This window comes from Haemaphysalis longicornis, unplaced genomic scaffold (assembly GCF_048455015.1).
Source record: "Haemaphysalis longicornis isolate Haplotype H1 unplaced genomic scaffold, Haemaphysalis longicornis Haplotype H1 scaffold_2, whole genome shotgun sequence".
NCBI lineage: Eukaryota > Metazoa > Arthropoda > Arachnida > Ixodida > Ixodidae > Haemaphysalis > Haemaphysalis longicornis.
This window is the reverse complement of record NW_027526295.1, coordinates 99,776,397-99,796,493: the sequence shown is the minus strand read 5'-3', so window position 1 is coordinate 99,796,493 and position 20,097 is coordinate 99,776,397. Positions and strand designations below refer to the sequence as shown.

The window sequence follows — 20,097 nt, the reverse complement described above, 5'->3', positions numbered from 1 at the left end:
CCAGCGTCAGTTAACAGTTAGTTACCTCTCAATGATTTTTTGTCGATTGATTGAGCCATCACGCCGACTTTGCAGAGGCACCATTCAGTTTAGTTTGGTTTTATTCCATGACAAGCATTTCTTTCCTGGGGAACCTTTAGTTGCACCATCATACGAAAAATCATTGTTGTTGTTGTGTGGTGCAAAATACCGTCGGTGTTGTAAAGCATAAAATCACGAACATAAATTAGAGTAGATGGAAAGTTCATAAAATGTTTTCTTGGGAGAGTTAGTTCAAGGCTTCAAAAAACAAAGAGTGCAAAGGGCGTGGATCAAGAAACAAAAGTAGATCGCACGAGTGGTCGTCCACTCTACTTGTGTTTTTTATGTCCACGTCCTTGGAGTTCTTTCTATTTGTCGACTCTTTTGACGCCAATAACGTTGTCCCTATTTACAGGGGTTATTATCCAGCTTATGTGTGCAAAAGTGAGGATGGTTGACTGCAATTTACAATGCCGAAACCCCAGGCTCTGCCCAATTCATTAATCCCGGAAACAGCATTGAATTCTTAGTTATGCGCACTAAACAATAGTGTCCTTCTTCTCGTGGAACACAGTGGAGTGGAGTGGGAAAACTTCATTGGGCCTGCGAATAAAGTCCTATTGCTAGGTGTTCATGACTTGGCCGGAGTTGTCACCGCAGATGTAGCAACCCGACTAGGTTCCCCGGCACCCCGTCACCGGGTCGCCGGGGTCCCCTTGCCTGGCCCGCGCCACGATGACTCGCTGGGCAGCCTGGAGTTGTAGATTTTCATCTTCAGTCCACACATCCTCCTCAAAGGCAGGCGGCATCCTTCTTGTGTTTGATTCGTCCGAGTATGCGAGGCAAGCCCAGACGATGTGCTGAAGTCTTCCTGGGGCTTTGTGGCACACCCCACAGGTGGCATGTGTGTATTTCTCCGGGTACATCTTGTGCTTTAGGCCGGGGATCGGGACCGTCTTTGTTTGGAGTTGCCTATAGACGACTGCCTGGTCCCTACTCAGTCCTTTGTAGGGCGACGGGAGCGTGCGTCTGGCAAGTCGATAGGCCTGAGTAATTCATTTGTATGTAGTCATCCGGCCTCGTGTGCTGAGCCACAAATGCTCTCCGACAATTTGCTCGGCGCGGTTAGTCAGTTCGCAAGCACGAGTGTGTGCGGTTTCATTGTGATTCTCAGCACGTTCCCACGCCGTCCCTGCATGTGTGGAAACCACTTGATTGTTGTCTTCCCCATGAGGCTTGGCTGCTTTCGCAGTAGTTTCTCCGTTACGGGGGAAACCCTGCCTCTGGAGAAGTTTTTGACAGCTTGCCTCAAAAAACTCAGGACCGTTATGCAGCCGGGATCTTTGATGTCCAGCGTGATCGCCACCTACTCTGCTTTCTCGGGTCTGCCGCACGTATTTTGTTCGGAGCGCAACGCGCAAGCAAGGACAACGCTGGGCTCTCCTCATAAAACGTGTGCTCATGTTCTCAATAAACAGCGGAAGTAACTATGACTCAAGTTTTTGATGACTGCGCACACATTTGACCAGCAACGAAAGCTTTGCTGTTATAAGCCGTTTAGCTCATTCGGAAATTCATCCCCGCTTCCAGTTGAGAAGCTGCGGGCGTTGCCACGGGGCAAACTCACGGAGGCGCCCTGCGCTGAACAAGAGTTAGCCTTGTCAGTGCAGCGCTGACATCATGGTTGCAATCCAATTCGCTGATAGCTTTGTAGACAGTTCACGAAACTGTCTACTTAGATATCAAAAGAACAAGAATTGGTACGGCGCAGCGGTCACCAACGCGAAAGACAACCTCATAGGAGACAAGTTGGCAAACGCAATTCACAGGCACCGTAAAAATATGAGTGTTATTAATATAATCCAGGGTGTCGAACCGGAACCGAACCGAACCGAAAACCGGAACTGAACTGGTATTTTTGCCGGAACTGAACCAGAACCCGAACCGGAACTGAACCGAAAAAAGAAGTAACTGTTACCGGTTTCATGCCGAAACGGTTCGACCCTCCGTTCTTGATATTGCACAGTCAATGCAATTCAGGTCTTTTTTCTTTCACGTACCATCAACTTCGTAAACGCTCGCGCACATTCCATGCCAGACAGTTGAACGCTATCACGCTCTATAAAACAATGTAGCAATGGTCTGTTGCTGCTAAAACTGCGAGCATAGTGCAAGCTGACCAAACGAAATTTCATTTTCGGCAGCTTGCAGGGGATATAAAACGACTTTTCCCTTCCCTAGCTGCGACTTTATCGGACCAATCAAGCTGCAGTAGTGCTCCACTGCGCAACAGCGAAAGCACAAACCCGATGTGTGCAAACCTTTTGCATTTCATAATTTGTTTAAAAGGTCCGACACCTGCAAATTGTTAATACTTGACAAGTGCGACCGCAGGAGCTGCTCAGTGGCTAAGCCGTTTGCTGCTGACCACAAGAGCCTCGATCTCCCTTCCCCACGACCGTTTTTCTGAAGTAGATGGAAATCGAGAACGTCGGTGTATCGAGATTTTGATCCACGTTTAATATCACCAGCTGGTTAAAATAAGTCTGCTGCTGCAACATAAGCTGCGCCTCGAAACAGAAATGCGCCAGTTTTTTTAATGTGTTTACACGGAAAACAACAAAAAGGAAAAGGAGAATCACGTTGTTTTAAATTTTAAGCAAAAAGTAAGTAAAACCGTAAATGTAAAAAAAAACTCCAAAACGTGGATATTGCTCTATACTTTTCTTTGCTCTGCCTTTCACAACCAAACATGTCATCAATGCGAAGGAAGTGAGTTCCGTGGTCAGTTTTTGGGGACAGTTCAGTGCACAAGTTCCGTTTTTTACAGATACAAATGACAACAGATATGTCAGGAAAAACTGTTAAGGTGCGCACTTAATCCCTTGGCAAAAAACTGCAGCCCTCGACCTTGTCTTGGAAGCAGAAACAGTAACAAAGCAGATTACACGTGCAGAAAGGCAGGCCGGTACCTCACACTGTCCCATTCGCCCAGCGATCATCTTTTCTGCTTGTTCTGTAGTTTTGTCTCTTTCAGATCTGCTTTTTTCGAAGGTGCACTTGTACTGACTGCCCAACTCGCTACATTACTTCTACTGCTACTCGTTCCGGAGGGAAGTACTGCTGTGCGCGAATTAAAGAGCGCCTAACCAAAAAAGTTCCATCTCATACTCCGCGCGTCAAATTTCCCTTTCACTTTGTAACAGCAATGTAGCACACGGAACGATGGCCGGGGTCAGGCGGTACGATGACATACAGATTGTAATGCGGGCATCCGGTATAGCTATCGCAAGAGGAATTGCAGTGGTCAGAGCAATAATGTAGTGACTGAGCGTTAACTAAAGCTTACTTTTAACAAAAGTTGTTTCTAACACATTCGATAAGGTGACAGCTAACAAATTATTCAGGGTGACCAAATAATCTAATTCATTAGTAGTATTTATGTGCCTGTTGTACGATTTTTCTGTCTTGTTAGAAATATAAAAAATGTGCCTCATTGGTATTAAGCACGCACTGGCATTTGAACGAACCAGTACGCAGGCCTAAATTTAAGGCTTCAAGGTTAGCGTGATGGGCGGTTTCATAGTGACGATTGCGATTTCAACAAAAAAGGAAATGGCAGAAAATATATCCCACCGTCACATCTCTTGGCGGTGGCCTTATGAATAGCCGCTAGGACAACATAAAGTCTGAGCGAGAAAGTAGGGGGTGAATCGTCGCCGCTTCATCTTTTAAAGACGATAGTCTTTCTTGGGCTACTTAAACCCAGAAATTTTGGTCTGTCTTTAGGTCTGTCTGTCTGTCCGCCTGTCTGTCTGTGACTCGATTCAGCCACCCGGCAAAAGTGAAATAACGCCTGCGCAATAGTGTTAAATAGTCACAGCTAAATCTACCCGTCTACGTCCGGTGTAATGTTCATACCTGTCAACATTGTTGAAGAAGAACAAGACATTAAGCAAATGTAAGACAACAAATTAATACAGAAGTGATGTCTGCAGTGTTCCTTTATAAAAATCATACATGCTTGACTTTGGCGAAATTGAATGCTTCTTCAACTCCAGAAAAAAAATTCACTTCGCTGTCGCCCGCTGTCGCCCGCGCCACTATAGCTTCTAGCGGCATTTTAAAGAATGAACTGGCAACAGTTACGAAAGGTTCCACTAGATAGGTCCCAGGTTCGGCTTGCAACGCACGTGGAGTAGGGAAACGCGGTTCTATAAACGTTGAAGTAGGGCGCCTCGATTCACGCGCGCCTTCGTCGTACGGCAGCGTTGGCAGCGAGACACCCGGTTTGGAGCAGTGGAACACGGCAAATTTAAAATGATTTAAGCAAACCTTTGGCGTCTTTACCTTGGGAGGAGCGCGACGCAAGAGGAACAGCATGAGAGGTGAGCGGGAAAGCGAAGGGAGGCATTTACTTGGCAAAAGTCGATAAAGACTATCGTCTTTTAACGACATTTGCAACGAAAGAAGCAGATACGCGGCCAATTTTTTTTTTCTAAAATATCGTGATTGTTTAAAGTTTGCTTTGCAATGGACCTCTCCCTGTATGTAAACACCGTGACGTCACGAAGCGCACGTGCGCGACGGGTGGCGCCTGCTGGCGGCCGCGAGGTAAAACGTTGGTTGGCAAAAGGCACCGTGTTCCGCGGCGAGCTGCTGTGGTGTTGTGCGTCGTTCAGCGATGGAGCTTTCCGATTACGCTCAATCGCTGCCTGACGTTACCCGCCAAAGGTATATCGAGAAACTACAGGTCGCAGGCGAACAGTATCCTGACCCGTTCACTGATACAGGAGTGGAAGAATGACCCAAAAATTTGGCCGAACGTGCGGTTCGGCGACATATACGTGTACCTAGTAGGTGAGCCCGGCCCGTTCACCGTCAAAACAATGGAGAACTATCGCTCCTCAAAGCCGTTCTGCCTCGTGATGGAGGGGCACGTGAGGCGAGTGTTGATTGCCCCTCTCGGCCATCGTTTCTGTGTCCTGAAAGCTGAGGTGACCCCGTCGCAGCGCACAAGTAACAAGCCGTACGACGCGTGGGCTCTCGTCAGCGAGGAAGGAAAAGTGCACGCCGAGCACTGCACGTGTATGGCTGGGTGAGTAAACAACGAATTTACGCCGCATGTCATTCCAGCGACTTGCTCTCGGTGAAGTCGCTTAGCAGTGACGTTCAATATATGTTCGAGGACATTTATCTTCGGATAGTATCAAGGAGAAAAGTAAAAATTATGAGAAATAACAGGAGCGTGTGGCCGCACACGTTTATCTGAGCAGGCGGGCCTGGTTTGCCATGTGTTGTGTGGCCGGCTGTGATTTCGCTGCAGCCGGCCGTACTGCACCGGGTAGTACTGCTCGACTCGCGAGCTTACAAAAGTAGCCTCTCATGCTGGGTGAAATACAGTAGCTGCGGGGTGTAGCGGCACCTTCTCAGCTTTGTAACACGTCGGCTGAAAATTCGAATCCGGCGCTGGTGTTCGAGGATTTTTTTTTTCATTTTACCTTTCAAAATGTTTCTCTTGTTTGTCAGTTTAAGTAAGGTTAGTGTGCGCGAAGTTGTACAAGGCTCCCCTATGAAGTCTACTACGTTGCGGTCGGAGTAATAAAATACGGAATGGTGCTTAGTTACATTTAGGACTCATGTGTAAACAATATGAATTAGAGAAATTTTTTCATGGACCACCGGAAATCGTGTTTTTGCCAACCTTGAAATGTTGTTACTCTAGTTTAGGCACTGAGGCAACCAAATTAAAGGGAGTAGCTGCAGTGTGCATACTAATGTCAATATTTGCAGGCTAGGGGAGCTCTGCATATACGTTGGAGCTCTTCTTTTCAAGGTTGAAGTACTGGTTTCGACGGGCCTGGCAGGTTCCACCACGTCCCAGCTATGCGAGTGGAACAATGCATACATGGAAAACGTATGTGAACTCTCCTCTTTTTTTACATTTTGCGTTATGCTCACTTGGTGCGTGTTAACAACCTAGTATTTATGCTAGTTCATTTATGTGAAGGTTTGATGTAGCTTTTCATGCTGGCCTGATTCCACTTTGTTTTTAAAATGTCATACCTTTTTTTCTTGGCCACATACAGTGCACTTGGCTACTTTATTTTGGTTCCTAAAATCGCTTCTCAGTGCGTATTGCTCTTCCTCTTTTTTTAAATTATATTGAAGGTGGAGCCAACAAGACTGCGGGACCTTGTGCTCGTGGAGCACAAGCATGGCAAAGCGTCGCATCCGGTGAAGAGAAAGCGCTCGGAGCCGCCCACGCCCAAAACGAAGTTCCCCGATGCCATTGACGCACTGCATGCGCATGTGCCCAATGCGGCAATCTTCACAGCATTTAGTAGGTATGCGGACGATAGGGACAACACCGCAGACCCCGGCTGTGCAGAAGGGCCGTTAGAGAGCCTGTGTGAATTATACGACAGAGAATGGGAAGCTCACAGTCGAGAAGAAAACGACAGAACGGTAGCTTCTCTCATGGAAAAGACGTTGGCACACGCCAATATTGTAGACATCGAGCAGCGTACCAGGCCCCAACGTGAGTGCCTTGAATGGTACAGGCAGAGGTGTGGACGCATCACGGGGTCCGTATTTGCAAAAGTAGCAAAGTGTAAAAGTGCAGCAAGCGCAGCACGTCTGGCTACAAACATAGCTCAGCCACCACTGGTGCAGTACCAGGCTCGAGGCAGGAAGCCTGCACCAATAAAGCACGGTTTGGAGAATGAGCCGATTGCTCGGCAAGCATACACTGAATACCAGACTCAGCAGCATGAGAATTTTCAATGCTCAAAACTCGGGCTTTGCATTAGTAAGAAGTGGCAGTTTTTTGCTGCGAGCCCTGATGGCCTCGTTGAATGTAGCTGCTGCGGCCGAGGGGTGCTTGAAATAAAGTGTCCATGTAAACACAGGAATGCTCTTGAGCGATATTTCTGACAAAACGTTTTGCTTGGGTGAAAACTTAAATCTGAAGGAAACCCATGAGTACATGTACCAAGTCCAGGCAGAAATGGAACGTGCAGATGTTGACTACTGTGACTTTGTTTGTTAGACGCTGCAGGGTTTTTCTGTCACTCGAATTAAGCGAGATCTTGATTTTTTGGAGCGGCACATGCCAGTGTTGAGGACGTTTGTTCGAGATTCGCTGTTGCCACAGCTTCTTTCCAGGAAGAACAGCATTTAAGTTAATGCGATCAGCCATTTGATTTTACTTAAAATGTGGGGCCATTGCAGTGGGCAAAACTGAGAAATTTAACCTTGAACACCCATGTGGGGCATAGCCTTATCACGGACCGCTAAGGCCATTCTGCGTTGTTGGGTAGGGCCTGACGAGGACCTGTCGCTTGGATCAGCAGCGATTAATCGCATAAATAAATCTGTGACGTCACAGAGAAATTACAAAAAAGTGGCTGGGAATTGCTACTGCTTCATATGTTCTCCTTCGTGTCTCCATTGTTTGTTTGAAGTTTGTGATAAAAGTAGCATCATTCTTATTGGGACAAAACAGTCTTTCTAATGAAGCAAACTTGCATTTCGTCTCTATGACCCCTTTAATGTTGTGCTCACTACCATCGTCAGCTTCCCTCTGTCTTCTGCATGACGAAAGCATCTGCCATGTTCATCCAGTTCCTCCAGTCATGTGGTGACCTAGTCCAATCCCTGCGTACAAATTTTGTGGTTTTATGTACGTCAAGTTACTGGTCTTCTTCTAGTCCTAGACCCTCATCACAGTAGCCTTTCTGTTACCCTGATGGTCCTTCTAGTCGTCAGTCCTCCGTATTACATGCCTGGCCCAAGTGCCCTTGTCGTACTTTCGTGCAATCTGAGGTCAGTGCTTTTAGACGAATGACAGACTGGGTTTCTGTAAGTGCAATTCTTGTGCCGTGATGTTCTGCTGTGAAGCTTGTTTAATTCGATTTTGTTTCCTCAATTTGATTCCAGCAGTTATAGTTTCACTGTAATTGTGCTGTTTTTGTAATCTATCGCTGGAGTGGTTTAAAGGTAGCTGCTCAAATTTTCTTTTCTGTGTTGCATAGTTGAATGTCTTCTGAAGGTGTTGTATTGGTTTGCTGTGCAGTGTCGTTAGTTTTTTAGTTATTGTGTGCATGTTTCCTTATTTACATTTATTTGTGTTTCTTGTACTGTTGTGAGATGTACATAGCAGTTGTTGTGAAGAAGGCATACATAGAAATCGTTGTGAAGAATAAATACCTCATGCTGCATAATCATAGCATGATGAACCAAAAATATTGGCTCCAATCCGCACTATGAGGGTGTTTGGAAAACAAGGCTTTAAATGACACCCACAGCAGTTAACTGTGCGACGTCACTTGAATTCACACACGTGGCTCTACAAAAATTGAAACCAGACATTCGGCCAGCTGTTACCTGGACTTTACGGGGGTGGCATCCCGAACGCAGCAGCAGACGCCGCTGCTGTAGCCTGGCCGCGAGTCGGAGAAAGAAAAGAGAGGAGCGCGTATTTCGAAGGGTGAGACAGTGGAACCTAGCCATCCTGATGTGCTAAGTTGGGGTTACACCATCGCTCGACACAAGCGCAGACACCAAAACAATTCTGCATGTGAGCTTATCGATTCCGATTTAAACTAGTCAGTTTAGTTAGTTTGAGAATTGCGAGAAAGCTGAGGGAACTTTTATAATCGCTATAAGAACATGCTGCTCGGTGCAGATAGCTTGAGCTGCTACCAGTACACTGCGGGCCTGGTAAATTTTACGCCGCACCACATTGTAGGTACATGTATAGCCATATTGCATCAGCAAGAAATTGTATGGGATTACATTTTTTTTTTCAAAGTCGAAGCGCATTTTTTTTAACAAACAGATTAGCGGAAAAGCTGGGGCCACCAATTACTTAGAATGTAGCAAGACCTTCAAACATAGTTGTGTGGTGAGTATTCTTTATATCCCATGCTGTAACGAATGGAATGAAAAAATCTGATTACTTTCAAACTTCATTTTATTGCAAGTTCAGGGTTTTCCACTTTTCCTGTATTTCAGTAAATGTATTCAAAGACATTCAAACATTACTCGCCGAGTGTTGTAACAGCATTACACCAAGGGCAAAACAAGTGCAAATGTGGCATTGAACAGGATCATTCAACAGATGATGTGATCCTATGCTTCAAAATAGATTACAATATCGTGCTGGGCACCTGGATACAGCAGCACTTTTGGGAAACAACTCTCACCAGAGCACCGCTGCGGCATTTATGTTCCTTAGCTGCATATTTATTCAAAGAGGACTGAAAATGCTGGCAGCAGCAACAGTGTGACACGCAAACTCCTCATTACAAAACCTCAAATATGCAGGAAGTCAACAGAAAAAACAGAACAATAAGTATTCATGTGCAGACTGTGGGTGGGCCATACACATTACTCATTAACACCATTTGAATGGAGCATCATCATGACAATGCAACAGATGCAAACACCGCTCTCGGTCATACAGGTTTTAGTTATGTGAGTACTGTCACAATGCAAGAAAGAAGCACTTTTGGGAACTTAAGTCTTGCATAATACCACTTGATCCTTCATCGTTTTTAAGGGATCAACCCTTAATATAAGTATACAATATTTAGCTTAACTTGAAGACACTGGCATTGAATGGTCTTGGTGCCTTTCAGAGAGGACGGAAGCGGTAAGTGTACCTACATCTTTACCCTACCACCCCAATGGTCATTTGTCAAACTCCCAGCGAGCAGATGATTCTGACACGACCGACTAGGAACACGACACTACATCTACCATAGGGTAAACAGACATTATGAACAAGCACAAAAGCATGTATACTGCGACACCGATACGCAAATGAATTGTGTAAAACTCCTGCATGCAGACAATTTCGACATAACCAACTGGCAAAAGTGACACTACGACTTCAATGGGGTAAACAGACCTTTTGGGCAAGCATGGAAGCATGTACACTGCGACACCGATACACAAATCAACGGTGTGAAACTCTTGCATGCAGACGACAACAATTCTGACCCGACAAACTGGCAAAAACGGCACTACAACTTCCATCGGATGAACAGACGTTTTGGACAAACACGAAAGCATGCACACTGCAACACCGGTACGCAACTGCTATCAATTGTGTGACACGCCAGAGTGCAGACGACAAGTCTGTTTGACTAATTCATGGTAGGGTTTAACGCGCCGACGCAACGCAGGCGATGAGGTGCGCCGTAGTGGAGGGCTCCGGATTAATTTTGACCACCTGGGGATCTTTAATGTGTGCTGAAATCTCAAAACGCACGGGCCTTTTTGCTTTTCACCTCCATCAGAAAAGCGGCTACCGTGACCAGGAATCGAACCCATGACAGACAACAATTCCGACACGGCCAACTGTCATAAGCGACACGACACTATAAAACTTAAATGGGGTAAACAGACATTTTGAACAAACACGAAAGCATGTACACTGCGACACCGATACACAAATCAACGGTGACCCACTGCAGTGGCTATGGTGTTGTGCTGCTGAGCCCGAAAATGCGGGTTCGATTACCGGCTGCGGCGGGCACTTTTCTGATGCGGTATTCATCTTTTAGTCGTACCGAGGCATTAAGTTAGTGAGTGCTGCGACTAGAATCACTATGTCGTCTAAGACGTCTTTCATGAAGTATGGCACAATGTTTTTCAGGATGTGGAACCTCTTCATGCGACCGATAACTTGCTCCACCCTGATGCGCCTGCGGGAAATTTCTTTTGAAGCGTTTACTTCAGCGCGCGACAACTGTTTTTTTCCTTTGGTGTACGCAGACACAACCAGTGTAACCCCAAGGGCTGCCAGCTCATGACTGACATTAAACCCACTGTCAGCCATCACTTCATCCCCATAGTCCAGCTTGCTGGTGAAGTCTGTCTTTAGCACAAGCTGTTTGTCACTAATCTTACCTCCCCAGCACTCTGAAACGTAGGAGATAAGGCCATTTGGAGTGATTCCAATGAGTACTGTCACCGTGTTAGAGTTTTTGTACGGTGACCATGTTGCACTCTGTGCAGTGGTGGCACTTGCTTTCTCTAACCGTATCTCGGTACTGTCAATGATGACCCTAACACGGCTGAATTTTGTCCGGAATGCCTCTGGCAGCCATGCGTTAAAAGAAATGTCATCAGGCCACACAATGAGTTTTTACAACTCTGCTACAAGCACAGTTAAAACGGTTTCAAATAGCTTAGAAGCCGAATTCTTGCCAATGTCAAACAAGTCTGCCAGGAAGCACAGGTGTATGTCCAGGCGCAGCCGCATCAACACAAGCAGCACCTGGTCCTCCTGGCTTATGCCTTGGCTGGGCACACATTGTGCGCTGTGGGCAAAGAGGCTTACGACCCATAAAAAAACTTGCTCATTGGGCAAGCCGGTGTAGTAAGATACCTTTTCGGAACTACCTGCTATTTTGTGGTAGCCCCATGCCTTGGCATGGGTACTCTTTTCAAGCAAAACATTTTTGTCGTGAAGCAATTTAACTTCTTGCTCCAGCAAGACAACCTTTCGCTTCATGTCGCTCAGTTGCCGGCACTTCTGAAGATACTTCTGTTGCATATGTGCCTGCAGTTGAACCGAGTCTTGGCTTGCTGTGAAGCTTGGTGTTGTGCTTGACGCTGTGAATTTAAAATAAGGGTAAGCTCAGAGTCTTAAATTATTGCTGATGCCACACACGTGGTAAGCCAAAATTATCAGAAAATTTAATGCAAATGTTCTTGTAAAGCTCCTGATTTTCATTTGGTTAAGGCGGCCAAGGCACTCGAAAATGTACTTGCACGCATACTCTTAAACTCGATGTAACCCGTTTCTTCAATAACACAAATTGCGTGAAGGCCGACAACAGTGACCAAAAATAAATAAACCATTAATAGTCGCAGAGAAGACATGGTTTTTTGGTTGCCCTACACAGGCTGTGGTTCTTATTTCCCACTACTGCACTTGTGCCCGATCACATACGAAGAAATTGCAATGTTAGGTAAGTGCGCAAAAGTTGTCATAATGTTACAAAGGTAAGCATCATGACGCGTGTCACATGCATTAAAATTCATGTATCTGAGTGTCTGCTGATATAAAACGTGACGACAACGAAAATGTGCCTACCAATGTTTTTTCCTCCTCTGGTGCTGAGCTCCATAAGGGCATCCACAGCATCTGCCATTTGGAGAGAGGGCAAGGCAACTTTAAGGCAATGATCTTTTTCTTTTTTTTCACAAAAATGCAAGCGTCATTTTTGTCGGCGTTGACAATAAATTGACACACAAGGCATGCAGGAGTACACTTACCGACTTCTACGGCTGCATCCCCACCAAGAGGCCGGTTGTCACCACTGGTAGTATCAAGGTTAACTGGCAAAAGAAAACTGATGTAGCGTCGAGGTTTAAAGAATGCAGAATCACCAGCAGTGATTCGAGACTAGAGAAAATACAACTGTACTTGCATACCAGTGTTCCATCCTCTGGTGCCCGACCTCAGAAGTCCATTTACGGCATCTGGAGGCAAATGAGAAAGGGGGGGGGGGGGCATAAGCATAAATGAGGCAGTAGATTTTGTTGCAACGATAAATGTACAGGCAGGAGTACACTTACTGGCTTCCAGAGCTGCATCCCTACTGAAAGGCCGGTTGTCACCACTGGTAGTATCAAGGTTAGGTGGCAAAAGAAAAATGATGTAACGTTGAATTTTAAAGGTGCTGCCTAAGAAAGCATTATGCAGAATCCCCAGCAGTGATTCCAGACTAGAGAAAATACAACTGTACTGGCATACCAGTGTTCCATCCTGTAGTGCCTAACCCCAGAAATCCATTCACGGCACCTGGGGGCAAATGAGAAGGGGGGTGGGGGGGTGGCATAAGCATAAATGAGGCAGTGGATTTTGTTGCAACAATAAATACCATTTCACGCTTACCTTCTCGCGGCGTATCAGTGTCGGTGGTGCAGGATGCATCCACAGACATTGCATCACTGCTGCTAGAGTCGAAGTTTGCTAGAAATGGGAAAATAGTTTCGTGCCATGTTAGCTAAGGTGTCACTTTAGAGGTCACACTGAAAATCACCTGCAGCAACTCCAGATGTGCTCGAATCCGGCATGTTGACAGCGTTGTTAGGCGGCGCAGGGCTGCTCCCATTGTCTACAATCAACACAATATTTGTAACAAGGCCAGGCCACTGGTGTGCTGATGAACTTACCGCTGCTGTGATCACTAGCTGGCCTAGCGGTGCTTGGTCCAGCCACAGCCTTTTCTATAAAGATTCAATGTGAAAAAGGCAGTTACAACACTTCCTTGTACCTACATCCCTCGCCGTGCACTTTTTGGTGTAACATTTAGTGCTGCCCCGCCTGAGTTGACAAAGTGTTTGGTTGTAATAACAACCGCAGCGGACGGACAAACAGCGCCCACAAATCTGACCAAAAGCGACAACTTTACCTGAACATTGCTTCCGATTTAGGGCTCGCTGTAGGCGCTCGCATCTGTCTTTGTTCTTTTGGGTGACAGCCTTTGCAAACACAAACACGCTAGGCACCCAATCCGGGTGGGCCGTCATTTTAGACGGTGCACCTGCATTTAGGAAAACATGAAAGTTTGAAAATAGGAACTATGACTACGAAACAACAACATTTTACTTACCAGACACGAAGTGTGCTCCGCAGACGCGGTCGCTGCCTTTTGGGTGCCAGTTCTTTCGGCGGATTGCACGTGTCCACAACACTCGCCGAATTTCATTTTTTGGGAATCGGAAGAATCCGATACCGCTGCCTTTTTTCGCAAGATTTGCGCAGCCGATGGCACAGCAGCTCACCGGCATCGCAAAGCCACCACACGAAGAAAAACCCCACTTCTCAGCGTGTCGAAAACAGCCTCAACGCATGCGCGCCGTACGCCGGCGTGAATGTTTTGCCAACCACTCGCCCGGCGGCCGCAAGCACGTGCGTTTGCCGTGACGCCGCGGCCTCCGTGTGACGTACCCCGGGAGAGGTCCATTGCGCCACTGCCTTTGGGGAACAGCAGCATTTTGAATTTTTGTTTGTGTTTTGATTTGACTGTCGTTTTATACTACTAAGTGATTTTTTTCTAATTTCAGTGATAATTCAACTCATCGAACCGGTTCGCGAACCGGTTCAAGCTCCCGAACCGGTTCGGTACGTGATTTTGTCGAGCCGGAACTGAACCGGAACGAAATTATTTCACCCGAACCCGAACCGTAACCGAACCGGTATTTTTTTCGGTTCGACACCCTAATATGAACTTTGCGCAATTTCAAAAGTAAGCAGAACCATCTTCACCACTAGAAGTTATACAAAATATTTCAATAAATAAACAAGTTGTTTTTCTCACAACATCAATAAGCAGACAGGTGGCGCTGGAGTCACTTTTAGTTTAGACAGGAAGATCATTGCTGACTTAGATGCTGTCTCAGTGAAGCAATCTTTGTTGACTGCCTCGTTAGAATTCGAACGGGGCTTAGCATGGCGTACTGTTCACGTAGAGAGCAACGAAGCCGTCTAAAGGGCAAAGTGGAACGCACCCCATATCGCGACCCAGGTAAACGTCACCGCACGCAAGTGAAACAGGGGCACGCCAGCACCACCGAACTCTGATTCCGGCGAGCCAGTCTGCCTGTCCGAGTATTTCTCGGAAGAGACAACAAACCTAAAGAGAAGAAAGAGACGCAAACAGAGTCTAGCACAGTGCTTTCGCCTACAAAAGACGTGAACGCGAGAATGGCATCGCAATTGTCATCATAGATTCGGCAAGAGGGGAATGGCGCAATCACCGCCCCCGAAATACGGGCTTAACCACGGGCGCTTTACTACAAAGCTCAGTAAATAAAATGCGCATATTGAAGCAACGTTGCCGACACAACCTTCAAAGTCATCCTTCAATCGAGTCACCCGCTGCCGGTAGCGCTCTCCCGGAGGGCGCATGCATTCCCCAATAACACCTTATCTGGATGCAAAAGGACAGGCGAGGCCAAAGCATCGTGGAAGCAGCTAGAGAAGCGAAGAAAACACGTCAGGCAGTATTCCCGCACAGCCTTTCAGCCTCACGCACGACCATTATAAAAACTACTCGGCTATCCTAGGTAGAATATTGAAAAGTGTGGATGGTGGACCTCTCCGATTGGCTTTAAATTTTTTGTGTCATTCTCTGAAGGTTTTAATTATAGTCCAGATTTCCGAACATTATCCCTGGAAAAAAATCCCTAAATGATGAATGATGAAGTTTTGTGCACCTACATATTTTTGCACCACTTATTCTATGTACTATTTCGTTTCAGTTCACTTGTGCGCACAAACTATACAAGAGTAAAAAGCAAAGCTTTTTAATGTTTTACTGCTTACACTCACAATTCGCACAGTAAAAACACGAATATTTCGTTTCAGTTCACTTGTGCACACAAACTATACAAGAGTAAAAAGCAAAGCTTTTTAATGTTTTACTGCTTACACTCACAATTCGCACAGTAAAAACACAAATATTTTACACTTCTAGTTGAGAAACACGTGCGTGTCACATACCCGCATGCTAATAATTAGGTACCAAGCCGGTGCATATACAGTCTCTACGAACCCTTTTACAGTAGTAATGACTGTACACAAGTGCACAGCACTTACCCCGATATAAAGTCGTCCCGTGCGTGGGGCAAGACATGACGGCGTGTCCACACACTGAGGATGTAAAAGAAGCAACTAATAGAAAAGTCATAAGGCACCACAGTTGGACGTTATATTTTCTATTCAGCAGAAATTTTTGTGACAGAAACTTAAGCAAAATTAGAATTTTCAGAATATGGAAGTCACTACAACCTGTTCGGAGAAAATAACACGAAGGTTTTATGCATTCTTCAGTGTAACACACCTGCATTGTTTATGATAAAACAAAATACCAGCAAATAAATGGTACACACAAATATGCCTAGTTCAGAGGCAAAAAGTATTCTTGCAATTATGCAAACCGAATACTATCAGTTGCAAAAGTCTCCGCATTTTTTTGTGAAGCAGCAGATTTCCTGGTGCGTTGCTTCGAAAAGAAGTTGTTTAAAAAGCGAATGTGCCACAACTGCGAATCCTTGCAGAGGTGCGAAAAGGCTGTCTTTCACGGTTCAGTGCAGAATTCTTGCATTCTCATCTAACTGTACAAAATGCCTGTCAGAACACGGTTCACATTAGGATTGAATTGGTGCGGAAGCCTCTGCAACAACACTAGCGCAAAAGGTATCCCCCGACATAGTAGATAACATTACCCTTTACTATATCGTGGCTACCTGGCTGTTCTTCATGAGTAAGCCTATCAGTTGTTGACGCTGCACCACAAGTAGTAGCAAGCGAATGAAGCAGTTCTTACATTTGTGCCAACTCAGTGCTGCGATTCTATCCGCAGCTTCTTTCTGAAAAAAGGGCAACCAGTTGCCAACAGCAATATATTTCAGATCTGATGTGAACTGAAGCCAATATGGGTTGTCACTGCAGTCAAGCTTTAACCTAAGCATCCCGAAAAGATTCTCCAGAGTTCCTGCTGTAACCAGCGAGTCAAGAGAACACGAAAATCAAAATCTTCGAAGCAGTCGTCCCAGAGGACGATAGCCTTTAAGCGGACTTTGCATGCCTCAACTGTGCGTGGTTGTCGAGGCCCGTCAAATTTCTTCCTATTGGTCCGAACACCTAATTGTGTTAGGTGTTCGGACCATTTCGGAATCACACCACAGAACTAGTCACCAGTTTTTGTCGACAGAAGAGCCGTTGAGACAGTCAAATAACTTAAGTTCTCGAGAAAATTAGCCATTGATTTTGCAGATGCCAGCAACATGCCAAGAGCCATGAATACGTCAATGGCCACTGATGCCGATTCGCTAATCACCTGGCTGTCATATTTAACTTTCATGTTATTTAAAGGCTTCCTGTAAATCTGGTTCTCTTCTAGTTTCTTTGCCAATTTGACATTGAGAGGATGCCAGCTTTTGTATAGTTACGTAATGAAAGACCAATCAACAATTTTTTGCTCAATATGGAGCTTGTGAGGTGTGCGGAGAGTATTTTTCTTCTGCATTTGAGTAGGTGTGGCGTGTCACAAGATATAAATCTTGCGGCCTTTAAGCACAAAAACAGCTCTTGAGACGTCACACCAAACCTAATTTTCAAAAGTAATGTTAGTCCCTCTCTGGTCACAAATCACTGCCCTCATAAACAACCGGGCTCCCTGCAGCTGCTTGACTAATGTTAAAATTATATCATGAAGGGTATCTGCGTGCGTTATGGTTCTTGATATTGTGTAAGCAACAGGCTGAATCCACGTTTTCAAAATGTCTACCGCAAGTATCAGGAGCTCTGAATTTGCCACGGCCGTTGTTCTTTTCGTACCATTATCTGAGAATCCCATCCCAATCTTATTCCTTGTATCGTTCTGCAGATTTTCTTCAACGATGCCTCATCAAGCATTCATGTGCCAGCACTATTCATTAAAATCTGATCCCGGGTAGCTTCTTCGAGGGCTTCAATAACGGTTGGAATAACTCCTTCGAGTCATGGGAATATTTGACAACCACTGCTTTAGTGACCTTACAGTTGGCATGTCAAGCAGTCTTGAAGAATGTCTAAACGCTTTGGGACCATGAAAGCACAAGCAACCTATCCTACCAGAGCGTCTGCTGTAGCACGGTGGTTGACTCGAAATAAACCCAGCTCACTTCCGCCTCCTTACCTACGACATTCCCCACGGCGGGAAAAGAGATCGCCATCGCGTTGGCTATGACCCACAGTCCCCATCTTCAAACAACTATTATCAGTGGCTCTAAATCAGCCATCATAAATATCCTTTACGGAAGAGTTTCCCCAGAAACTTTGCAGTCGTTTTGAAGACACAGAACATTCAATCCGCTGTTTCACTCTCGTCTGGGCTCCCTCCTATACCACGCTACCTGGAAACTCAGTGGCCCACGAAGCTGCTCCACATTTGGTCTTCTGAGGGCTCGATGGCGCCGCCAATGATAGTGAGATATTCACTCTACTGGACAGGCTTCATACGGGGGCAACCTCGATCATTACCCCTTGGAGTGTGCCATTTTCCCCCTCCTCACACATCTTTATCCCGATCCTTGGTGGTCATCTCTCGGCAGCTCCGGACCCGCTCCTTCACTATCCCTGCCCATCATGTCTCTGATCTTTCCCGACACCTACGTAGACGCATGTCCATATTGTTCTGTCCCTCACGCATCGCTATCCCCTATCATATGGGCTTGTGATAGCATCCCACTATCCAGGCACCAATCCCAGCCCATTCTCCTTACCATCAGCAGCGGAGAGCGCTGGGAGGCCGCCCTACGTGACCCAAGCCCCCAAGCTCAAGAAGACCTGGCCCGCTTGACCGACGGCACCCGACCCTGCCCAAAAAGAGCCCTGCTGCCGGACAAATGCCAGAGTATACGTCGCCGGCCTAATCCTCGCAGAGTTATTGACGACAGAGTGCTGCAGGACGGCTTTTTCTTTGCGGAGCTGTGGCCAAAAAAACTTGTTCTCTCCGTCTGTCGTGCAGCCCAATACGTCACTTCCGGCGGCGCCAGAACTTCTTTGATTTTGTCGGTTGGGCAACTTCTGGCTCTCCGCAAGCTGCCAGAGCCACCCGGGCGGTTTTGTCTGGCAGCAAGCGGGCACCAGTCGGGAAGGTAGCAGACGGCAAAATGAGAACGGCACGGCCAGCTTCATTTTCGGATTTGATGGTTCGAAGTTGATTTATTTGATGTGAAAAATACCTTTTGTGCACATTTCAGTTTATTTTTATCTTCGCAACGCACGTTTTATTTTTGTACGGGAATTCAGATGACAAATAATTTGCGCCTAAACGGTCATTCGCGGTTCGTCTTCTGACAGATATGGAGGGCCTATTTCAGCTCGTGGGCAAGGTCGGCGTCGCAATTCTAGATGAAGGTATGCCCGTGTTTTATTACTTCATGTTAGGGGTTCCCAGCGAGTACATTGGTTGTCCGCATGTCAGGAATGAAAGTTTTCGTTTATTTCTCCGCAAAGAAAAAGCGTCCAGCAGCACTCTGCCGTCAATAACTCTGCGAGGAAAGCCGGCGAACACGCCAATGAACACCATGTACGCACTGCAGAACCCCTAGAGTACGATGGAGTGAAACGTCTTGCGATCCCAGTAACTCTCTTCGTACTCTGAAGGTCAAAAAATGCGGACATGGCACCTATCAATCACCACGATCACGTGCGGCGGTCCTCCGCTTCCTCGGCGAACGAGAAAGAAAAAGAAAACTTTTATTTGAGCCATGGTTACTGAGGGTTGTTGGTGGCTCGACGGAGGACTGCCGTGATTTCGGTAGCTCTGCTTACCAGAGCTCCGGACTGTCCTGGCTAGAGCTACCCAACGCCTCTCTATAGCTCGTTGCTGGAGATTTGAGGGAAGGGGTCGTAAGAGGAAACCCACATGGAATGTTCCAGGGTGACATGTTGGCCGCATTGGGGACAGTTGGGAGATGGGAATGAAGAGGGGTGGATGTGGTGTACACGAGGTCTGCATGGGAAGGCGTCTGTTTGCAAGAGTCACCAATAGCGGTTTGGTGAGGCGTGAGGGAGGAATGGGCGGGCGAGAAACAACGACGAGAGAGTCGGTAGTGCTCCACGATGTCGTTGAACGTGATGAGACGTTCTTTGGAGAAGTGCGCACCGTGTCCGGGGACGATGCTCACACCATCCCGGAATGTGAGATCGCGGGCAAAGGTATGGGCAAGTTCGTTTCTCTGCAGGCCAGTGTGAACCGGGGCCCGCACCAACTCCAACATCTTTTGAGGCGGGTTACTCTGGATAATGCGGAGGGCTTCAGAAGAGATGGTCCTTCGTACAAAATGCAGAAGAGCCAGCTTGAAGTCCGGGACAATCTAGGGCGGGGCTGGACGTTGTGTGAGGTCCACTGCAATTCCCGCTTCCTCTGCAGTCGTGGGGAGGTATTTAAGATGGTGAGCGTGTAAGCGGAGTTGCGCGTGACCACCAGAGCGTAGGCGTTGTGATGGCGGTATTGCGCCGCATTACTGTACGCCGCTTCCAGCCATTTTGCCAGTTCG

General features: G+C 46.6%; 2 protein-coding genes across 2 annotated transcripts; one reads left to right on the top strand and one right to left on the bottom strand.

Moving 5' to 3' along the window:
- The first annotated feature begins 4,549 nt into the window (after nucleotides 1-4,549).
- Nucleotides 4,550-6,957, top strand: LOC144168189 (uncharacterized). The gene is made up of 2 exons (XM_077697224.1): nucleotides 4,550-4,800; nucleotides 6,834-6,957. The coding sequence occupies exons 1-2, from the start codon at nucleotides 4,706-4,708 to the stop codon at nucleotides 6,955-6,957; spliced, it is 219 nt and encodes a 72-aa protein (XP_077553350.1). The 5' UTR covers nucleotides 4,550-4,705.
- Nucleotides 6,958-9,020: 2,063 nt separating this feature from the next.
- Nucleotides 9,021-19,828, bottom strand: LOC144169051 (uncharacterized). Its single transcript, XM_077698051.1, has 9 exons — nucleotides 13,458-19,828; nucleotides 13,219-13,272; nucleotides 12,938-13,160; nucleotides 12,797-12,844; nucleotides 12,619-12,662; nucleotides 12,475-12,522; nucleotides 12,316-12,378; nucleotides 12,134-12,184; nucleotides 9,021-11,649 (listed from the first exon to the last, which is right to left on the bottom strand). The coding sequence occupies exons 4-9, from the start codon at nucleotides 12,805-12,807 to the stop codon at nucleotides 11,180-11,182; spliced, it is 687 nt and encodes a 228-aa protein (XP_077554177.1). The 5' UTR covers nucleotides 12,808-12,844; nucleotides 12,938-13,160; nucleotides 13,219-13,272; nucleotides 13,458-19,828; the 3' UTR covers nucleotides 9,021-11,179.
- Nucleotides 19,829-20,097: the final 269 nt, after the last annotated feature.